The sequence below is a fragment of the Eurypyga helias genome, unplaced genomic scaffold, assembly GCF_000690775.1.
Source record: "Eurypyga helias isolate BGI_N326 unplaced genomic scaffold, ASM69077v1 scaffold48220, whole genome shotgun sequence".
Taxonomy (NCBI): Eukaryota; Metazoa; Chordata; class Aves; order Eurypygiformes; family Eurypygidae; genus Eurypyga; species Eurypyga helias.
Window position 1 is genome coordinate 4489 of NW_010227250.1, and position 10139 is coordinate 14627.

At 39.3% G+C, this 10139-nt stretch overlaps 1 protein-coding gene across 1 annotated transcript in view; it reads right to left on the minus strand.

Annotated features, from left to right (window-relative positions):
* Positions 1-2490, minus strand: part of LOC104512590 (guanine nucleotide exchange factor DBS-like) — a gene marked incomplete at both ends in the record, with an annotated part of 6574 nt that extends 4084 nt beyond the window's left edge. The window contains 4 exons of the mRNA XM_010155633.1: positions 332-456; positions 1140-1289; positions 1792-1908; positions 2371-2490. Coding sequence (XP_010153935.1) covers positions 332-456; positions 1140-1289; positions 1792-1908; positions 2371-2490 — 512 coding nt within the window. The remainder of the gene's footprint in view (positions 1-331; positions 457-1139; positions 1290-1791; positions 1909-2370) is intronic.
* Between the last annotated feature and the right edge of the window lie 7649 nt (positions 2491-10139).

A 10139-nucleotide genomic window follows, 5' to 3' on the forward strand; every position in this document is an offset into this window, starting at 1 on the left:
GGTCTCCAAACAAAGTAAAATAAGGAAAAGCTGCTCAACTGTATAGTCCAAATCTGACTAAGAGGAAAGAAAGAGCAGTGTAACTTGTTGATACTGGAACTCAAACTGCAATCCTTATTTCCATTATAGCCAGGTCACCTGGCTATAATGGACATCACAGGATTACTTTGCCCAGGACAGATCTGACAACAGAGGAGTTGTTTCTGGAAGTATGTTTTATCTGTTCATGTTGTATCATACGCTTATTTGCTAAGCATGCAAAGTGAAAGAGCTGAGGAGGGGATCAAAAACACCCAGAAAAGCAGCACGTTCAGTATTTTGCTCCTCTCACCTTTCTACAGTTGTTTGATTGTCTAGCTGATCTTGATTCAGTTTGTATTCAGGATTCTCAGTAACTGGTTTCGTGATACTTCCAAGGATATCATCTCCCTGTTCTACTGCTAACCTGATATCCTCCTACAAAACAAAACAAAAACAAACCCCCACACACTGTAGTTGTGTGCTGTTGGTTTTTTAAGCAGACTTCATAAAGCACTGAACCAGGAAACGGTTAATAGGAATAGAGCAAGCATGCTTCGATTAAAAGCAGTGTTTGACAACAAATACAGACAGTAAATAATAAATGTCAGATTTTCCTACATTAATCATCTTAAGATCCCGGTGTAACCGAGTTGAATGTTCATGACAGATAGCCTTCTAGTGTTCCCTTAGGCTACAAATAGCTCAGAAATTTTAGATGTACAGTTTTGAAACCCCCAAATAGTTCTCATTCAAGCTGATTTGAAAGAACATTTGTCCATTCTTCAAAGGTCATATATTTTCAGATGCATGCAAATTGAATCAAATTTCTTGTTACAAACAAAGCTACGAATTAAACACACCACTACTTACCAAGGCCATTTCTGTTTCCACATACAAATCATTATGCATTTATACATGTTAAAAATCCTTCTTGCATTCAAAAATTGCATTTCTTGAGGCTAAGTTTACATCAAACCAAGCAAAAGAAGTTTCATAAGATTTCAATGTTTCGCGTTGTTATTGTCTATTAACATCCTCCAGATTTTCTATTAACATTATTAGCTATAAACTAAACCACAGTTTAACTAGAAGACAGCATATTTACGAAAATCACATACCTTCATTTTGTCCTTCTTTTCCGTGTGCATTGCAAGGAGGGAGCTGGTTGATTGCACATCATTTGGTAGTTCTGTTTCAGCCAGCTCAGTCCCAAAGGACTGGAGAATCTGAGCTGTTTGCTTAACCTTTTGGGCGAAACTTTCTATAGCCTTTTGGAATAAAAACCATTAATGATGTTTCATGCTCATCACATGCATATGCATAAACACACATACACACAAAATATAACTCAAAAAACAAACCCGAGCAGATGAATTACGAGACTGAAAAATAGTCAAAATATAATTTTGCAAGCAACAGATACCGTCACCATTAATTGTATGTTTTTCCTAGGCTCGTATCACGTATATCTTCTTCATATTTATATAATCTGAAGTTATTCTACAACTTGAGTTTTTTCTTTCTCGTAGCAAACCCAATAAACCTCAACACAATAAAACACTAGTTCCTTTGCTCCAAGTGTTCAGAAAACCACTCCCAAATTATTACTCATATTTTTTTTCCTCTAAGATGACTAAGTACCATTGGGAACATCTTCTCACTCCGACCAAGTCAACTTGCATCACTTGGAATCTGTTTTATAAATGACAGGGTACAAAACAGAAGGGTTCATTAAGCTGAAAAGTTAAAACGAAAAAAACTCGGACTTACAGTGCGATTGGACAGCCATCTGTTATGGCAGTAATCCAGGGTGCCACCAAGATCTTCTGTTAACTGTGTTTTATCAATGTAACTCTGCAGTTCTGACACTGAGCCCAGCATTATGATCTGCAGCAGCAAAGAAGAATGCAAACAATGGCATGGAGTCCCTTATGAAGGACTAAGTCACATCCTTCAGCCTCTGATAGAGAAATTTCAGTTTAATACAGAAGCAAGGGATGGAACTATTTCCTTTGGGTATGCAACACACAAACTTAACAATTGTTTCAGTTGAAGATGGTTGTAAATTTAAATAACAGCAAATGAGCATGAGCACCACACTTAACAGTGCATATTAAAATAAAGCTTATGAATTATCCAATTCATAAACGATTCCATTAGGAATTTTTATCGTGGTAAGCCATACATGACTATTTTCTAAGAGGAACCTTCAATACAAGATTCAAGAACCACTTTTAAGCATGGGTATTTTATTGAATTTGGGGTTGTGGTGGTTTTTTTGTTCTCCCTGGCTAGATTAAATACTTTAATCCTCTGTTTTCACTTTATTATCAGGGATTTGTCACTTACAGGTACTTTCATTTTACACTCATGTTGGTTGATCTTGAAAGCAATGTCCGAGAGAGCTCGATGAAAAAATCCTGTTGGGCGCAGAACAAGGACTAGTTGCAGGTTTCCTGGGAAAGAGGCCTGCAAAACAAGTTTAGTCTGTTATTTTCAAAAATATTTTCTGGATCTGAGACATAAAACACGAAGAATCCCCTGTTAAACCACAAACTGATTTTATCAAGGCCGCCCATAATGGGTTGACCAATTATAAACCTAGCAAGGCTTGCACAGAGAGCTTCATTCAAAGAAACACTTACTCAGCTTTGGGAACAGGAATCTATTGTCCTGCAACTGAGTTTTTCAGGGCTGGCTTGTACTGCTCTTCAGCTAAAGTTACATCCTAGCCAAGTTGGCTAATGAACAAACAGTGGTGGCTTAGTACTTTGTCCAACAGCAGTACTTTGATGGTTACCTTATCTTTAAAAGAAGGTGCCAAGAAAAACCTTCATTATTGTCTGAACACCTAACACCACATTTCCAGTTTGCATGTATACCTTGACAGTTGTCTACAGAAACTACTGCCACTGAGACGGAATTTCTCAGGCAGTAGTGTAGAAATAAGTTCTCATTTTGCAGAAATGAATTAAAAAAAAAAAAAAACAAAAAAAACATCATAATGCTCAGCTAGTGTTTTTCTCATCATCTTCCAACTAGTAGTCTGATGGATCTTTCCCAGTTCTACAAAGTGATAGAGGGAAAACAGAAGTGAGGAGAAGGAAAGCAAAGAAATAGCATTAAATTACTAAAAATCATCCTCTGCTGTGGCAGAGGTTTGTATATTTGGCATTGAGCCATTCTTGAAATCATGCAAGCCTTCTTCCTTATTCAGGATTTCCACTGTAGAGAGACTGTGAAGCTGACTAAAGAAGTGATCATTAGAGTGATTAAGTATGCGATTTTCTTTGTTATACTGTTAGAAATTATGTCACATTTCTAGCAAATTGAATTACTACCAAAAAAAGCTAACCAAAACCCAAACACTGACTGAAGGAGCTGTTATGCTATGCTCTGTTTCCATGCCTAGAGAAACTGTTAGTATCTGGAAGGTTGGAGAATGGTTTAATACCCATTTTAGGGTTTCCAAGGGTTCTGGGTATTTAGCATTGGGAGAGACAAACTTTTTAAAAGAGAAAAGTAGTTAAAAACATATCTGTGGAAAACTTCACAGATTCATTGTGGTTCCCCAGATATTCAGTGTATAACAGAGATCTCCAGTTGATTGAGGAACCTTAAAAGACTTGAGCTTCACAATCTGCCTCCAGCAATACCCAAATTTTCTAGAAAGTACAGTGGTTCAGTCCTGAAGTGTCTGGAATTTTTCAAGACCAACTGGACAGGGTGCAAGATAATCTCTGAGGCTCCCCTTCCCACAATAGGTTGGGCCAGATGATCTTTCAAGGTGTCTTTCATCCTGGGCTGTTCTGTGATTCTATGATATTTAGACTATTACTGAAGAAAACAGCTGTAGCCAAATGCAGTGTAATAGTAATATTTTCTAAATTGTGTATTAGCTTTTATGAGAAAGAGAGTTTAATTGCATGACTAAATTAAGTAGGGTCTCTCATTAATGGTCAAATCAAAGAAAACAGACAGAATACACCTTGCAATTATTCTCCATGTGTCTACTCAAAATGATTCTACTGAAATCACTAGTGTCTCGTACCACCTATACTAATTTCCATTCAAGACTTGCCAGAAGTTTCCTCTCTCTTTCAGCAAAAGCTCAAATTCTAGATTACTCTGTTTACAACACTGTTCTTGTCTCCTATGCTTTCCATTTGGCTTTGCTTTTCAAAAAAAACCCTGAGTCTTAATGAGGCCTTCCCGGCTTGTCCTGGCTTGGAGTCAAATGTGCAAACTGATCTTTGTTAAAGAACAACAAAAAAAGGGAGGATTGCTACAGTAAACAGTGTTGAACCTGTGCCAGCTCTGCCAGGTTATCTGAACTTATACCTTCACTGCCCAAACATTACAATTTTCCTAACTTTCTATTTTCTAAAGCCCTGGTGACTTGCACAAACACTGATATGATGCAAGGGCACTCCTTCGATACATTTGAGCTTCGTCAGTCAGTCAACTTCAACCCTGAACATGAGAACACCACCACCACAAAATAATCTTCGTTCCAGTCCAGCAGCATATTTGTTTGAAACTATTGTATGCTTAGCAGACAGAGCAAACAATGACTTCTCAATAATGCTGTGACAAGTGTTAAGCACAAAAAAAAAAGTGAAGTCACTGAACACCAGCATGCTTGAAGAAAGCTTTGTGTGCTTGTAAACTATTTTTCCCAAAAGGGTCTTTCTTTACTATTTATTAACTTCTCTCCCAAGTTCTTGTCTTAAATACTGCACTTTATTTAATGCCTATGCAAGAGAGACCAGCGGAAAAATAAACCTTCATATTTTTGGTATCCCCTATGAAAATTAGGGTAGATATTCTAATCTATTCTACATATTTCTTTGCCTCACTTGCATCAGCAGCGAGACGTGTTTGATGCCTCATGACACTCAGAGGATTAGTTTTCCATGTGCTTATCTCCTTCACTTCCTCATCCAGCCAGTCATGTGCCAATTCCAAAGATACAGAAAAGGACGTAGATGTGCATGAAATTACTAGCTTTGAAATAAATCTGACCAAACTGAGAATTTATATACAGCACAGCCCTTAAATCAAAGCTTTCCAATATATGGAGTTGCTTGCCGTCCTATGAGCACTCCAAACCTGGAATGTGGGAAGAACCTTCACTGGATGGACAAAACAGGAGCTACCTCAAAGACTCTTGAGAAAACAGTTAATAAATACTCAGGACAAGGCTGACCTGCCTGCTTTCAGGCCTCAACTTCTCAGGGATGGGGAGCTTTCCACTGCATGCTCCAGGCCTCTGGAAAGGGGGAACTTAAGAGAGACTGAATCCAGCTGAGTTTTAGGCAAAATGTAAAATTAAGTTAGTTGTGTATAATCTTAATTATCTCTTTCCTTCACAGAATATGAATGACAGAGGCACCAGTACTGACCCTGAAGTTAATGAGCTGTTAACTGGCAAAGGTAAGGAGATGCAGGCTATATCACCAATAAAGATGATACAGTACTGAATGGCTGATAAGGAACTGCAAAAACCAAGCAGGAAACAACCCCCAGGAAATAACCCCCGCCTGATGCTCGGGAAGGGGCAGCGGCAGCTTATTCATAGGGAAGGAAGAACAGCATTTTCCTTAAGACAGGTACTGAGGTTCTCCCTATCTTTGTTTTCCGTTGTGTAACGTGGCCTTGCCCTCTTGGTGCTAGTGGGGAGCTATTTAAGTCACTCAACATCTGCACCAGTCAGGCAGAGCAGCAATCCCACACACTCCTGCCTGACAGCAGTTGTAAACAGCACATAGGTGCTATAGGCTATTGGGCAGATGGTGCTTCCAAAGGAGGAGTAAGTCTCATTAAATCGAATCCTTTAGAATAGTCACGATACTCATTGAGACAGGATGCGGTGCTGCCAGGCTGCTGCTCCCCAGCAGAGGCAGCGCAGGAGCAGAGCTGGAGTCTACAACCAGGAGCCAGTCAATATAGCTTTCAGCAGCCAATACCCAAACCTGAGCTTTCAGAAAAGAAAACCTAACACCTTTGAGTTTTCATATCTCAGGTTTCCTCCAATGGCTTCTTTAGTATACAAGGGAATTATGTAGGTAGATAAACCCTTTAGACAGAGATGCATTTAAAATAAAGTTGCCATCTGCTGTTCAATCCCACAGAGCAATTCACTCAGCTGCCCCGGTGCTCAGAAGTCTTTTATACTCCTATGCAGCAAAGGAAAGTCATTCTGACAAACAGTGAACCTACAACCCCTTTTCTTCTGCTTCCCAGGTAAACAGCCAGCTTTCAGAAAGATTTGAACCATGTGAGCCATCAAAGAGCTAATGCTTGACTCAGTTTTAGCAGTTCTGTCTGAAAACACTTGGAACAAGACTATATTTAATTTTATTAAGAGCTTCAATGTACTCACATACTAAACTGTGGTGGTGTTTTCCCTTCTGCACTTACTAGTATGCTGTAAGCCACAAGGTACTTCTTTCCAAAATACCTCTGTATATAAAGGAGCTAATAAGTACCTTTTCCCCACCCCCACCCCCTGCAAGACTGTTTATTCCAGGCTAGAATGAAGTCTTTTACACAGGCTTCTCATCAAGAAAGAATCTTGAATTGGGTCAATTCATAAAAGGAGCTGTTTGAAATGTAGTTTTAAAAACATTGATCTATTTTGCGTTAGAACCAAGTTTAATGCTTGTGATGCTGTGATCCTGTTTGCAGAGTTTAAGGGATTCACTTCTCTCTTTTTATGTATTAAAAAAATGTTATAAGAAGGAAAAATGGTCGACACCACAAAGATAACTGCGAAAGTGCCTGCACATGTAATAGTCTCCAAGCATCCAAAGCAATAAGACAAAACCACACAGCATCTCAAAATAACCTTCTTAGCTCATCATTTGCTGGAATCATTCATAACAATAGCTACAAAATTAACACAAATACTGTTCGAGCTTCATCATGCTGTCAAGTTTTTGGTCTTATTTTGAATCCAAGCAAAAATGAGAAACATGACCAGGGGCTGAAAGAAGAGCAGTTTTTTCAAACCTAACTCACACAAATTGTTAAAGGACATTACAATATTCAGGACATGAAGCAAAGAGCTACCTAAGAACTGGACTAGTGGGAAATGCCTATCAAGAACATAAAACAGCACTTTTCATGACCATGAAGCATCAGTTACTAAACACATCTTTCATCCATCAACAACTCAATAAGAACCTCAACCTCTCTCTACAAACAAGGGCAAGGAATTCAAGGGGGGATTACTGTAATTCACTGTCTCTCACTTTGGATGTAAAACCAATGATAAGACTCCAGATGGCACAAAAACTGGACTGCCTGGCTCCTGCAAGGTTTAGGCTGGTATTAGCACTCCAGCCTCATCATTGGCTTTTGGTCTTCTCTGGCCAGCTAAAGGTCTTGGCCTGAATCTTCAAAGCAATTAATGGGCTGAGCCTCTGTTGCAGTGAAGACTGCATTTTGATTTATGAAGTGCTAAGAAAAACAGTACCCCAGACAATGGAGACTCAAACATAAGGCACTTGCATGCAGTACATCCTTAGTCAATGGTGTCAAATCAGGATGCAAACACATGTATGTTATTCCCAAAGCACCACATTTAAGGAAGTTTATTTTCTCTAGACTTTTATGAAGAGGCTGATGGATGGCCCAAGTGAAACTTTTCATGATGTTGAGTGCAGTTTTTTCTTTGTCTAAAAGGCTGAGTTCACACTTCAACCTTTTCCTCCAGATGGAGGAAGACAATCATGATAGTATAACAGAGACAAAGACAATGTAACGACATAGGCCTCCTTTTTCAAGGGAACACACTGAAACTCTGAATAAAGCAGCATGAAACCCCAGAACATGATTAGGAACGTGCCTCGCTCCTACAACTGTGAACTGAATATTGCTTGTTTGGGTATGACAATACTATGAGAGAAAAGAAGAAAGAAGGAAAAAGAGGAAAGAGTCATTTTTGACTGCATGGAAAGGGAAAGGGGATCAATTTGTCTTGCGCTTGTCATTCACTCAGCTTCAGTTAGGACAGTATGAAGCCATTTTATCAAGCTATGTGACTGCTCCTCCTTGAACCCTCATTCAGGAACCATGCCTTATTTCCATGAGCCTACCCACTTGCTCAGCCATAAGAGCTGAAGAGTTCAGCAAGGTCTTGTGTGGCTCTGTATACCACATTTAACTGAAAATAGGACATTATAATACAAATTTAGAAGAATCTCAGCAACTGACAGGGTAAAAACTTAAGAATTTTTGTATCTTTAAACAAAAATGTAATAAGGATGAACAATTTGCAATGGCTAAGTTTGATTTTTTTTTTTTTTGTAATATCCTTCAGTAGGAACAGATTTTATCCAACTTGCAGGCATCTAGAAGCTAAACTTTCTATATCGCCAACAGTATCTCTAGGTTATCCATCCCACCTATCTCAGATAGGGTAAGTCACCCTCCAAGCACACGCCATTCTTGGCTGCACTAGGCTAATAACTTCACTTTAGCCAAATCAGGAGAAAAATAGAAAAATAATTTTGTTCGCAGTGTCTCTTAAGCCACAGCTCATGCAGCCTTGCATGAGCTAAGGACAGCGTCCTGGGCCACCAGCCCATCGCAACTCTGTCAATTGTTTCAGTTCTGCTGTGGCTGCACATGCTTCAGCAGCAGTCATCTGGGGTGAAATGGTGCAGCCACTGCCCTTCTGTGTCTGCAAAAATAGGTTTACCTTGTCTTCACAGCTTTGACTTTCTATGGCAACCCTAAGTTATCAACATGAAATAAAGATTCAGCTCGGCACTGCTCACTTTCTGTCCCAGAAAAGAAAATGATCCCTAACAACAAAGAAGGAAAAAAGAAGCCTATATATTTCATAATATAGAAGTTTTTCCACATAATTTCAGATTGAAACAAAAATACTTTCTTCATTAATTTTGTCTCAAAGCATATTTCTTACACCTACTAGTACAAACCAAATACTTGTGTGTGAACAGTCTCGGAAATAACATAAACCAATAATTATTTAAAAAATACATATTAGTATGAGTTTCCAGTTAGCAGCTGCTTAGTGCTTACAAATATATTTCCTACAGTTGTTGGGATGGTAGTGATGGGCAGATGCTCCAGCTAGGATATTCCTGTTGGGCAGTGCTCCAGCCACAGCACCTTGCGCTGGCATCTCTGATTTTGCAAATCGAAAGGGTAAACCCTGTTGGGGCAGTTAGAGAAAAATCAGGAAAGATGGCTGGGAAGACACTGCAGGAGGACCTAGTATAAAGGAGCCATCAGCCAAACCTCTTCTCAAAGAACACAAGACTCATTATCACACACAGCAATAAGCCTAAACATTCAAAACTGCTAGAGATACTAGACTTTCAAAAATAAGGTCCAACCCAGACAGCCTAAATCACCATCAGAAGACAACTCTGGTGGTTAGGAAAACCAAAGAAGAAGTGGAAGTTAAGCCTCTAGTTACCTCAAGTCATTTAAAAATCTTTGTGCATCAGCAGGACCTGGAGAAATCCTTGTGACTTTGGCACAAGATATGTACCATGTACACTTGGCTTTGTTTTTTCTACGTTACGGACAGCAGAAACCTATTTAGAGTTCCCTTACGGCAAATACTGTAGTAAATGGTGGAGACAGTAAACAAGGTGGAACAGATGCTCATGTTCTGTACATTGTGCTTCCAGGCAAAATAACGCACACGGGAAGGACGTTACCATAAATGTCAATATTACAAACAAGGTTCTGTCACTAGATCTTGTTTTGGAATGGGAAGGTAAAATTTTCAAGTGTTCAGGGATGACGTGACTATTGCAGAAGCCCAAGAGGAGTACACCATATGCATCCACGGACACTGAGCCAGTTCAGTGAAAAGAAACAGATAAAATAAGATCATGCCTGTAATAGATCAGACTTCACATAGGAAGCATGATTTCTCTTTTAAATAAACCTCACAGAAGAATGAGAAAAGAAGAAAAAAGAAAAACAACCCACCATCAAGAGCACTGCAACCCACAGAGCTCGTTGCACTCAACACCCTTCTCCTGGCAAAGCCCTTAGGCACCACCAGCACCACTGCAATCCCGTATCATGTGGAACAGATGCTCAGGTTCTGTACATTGTGCTTCCAGGCA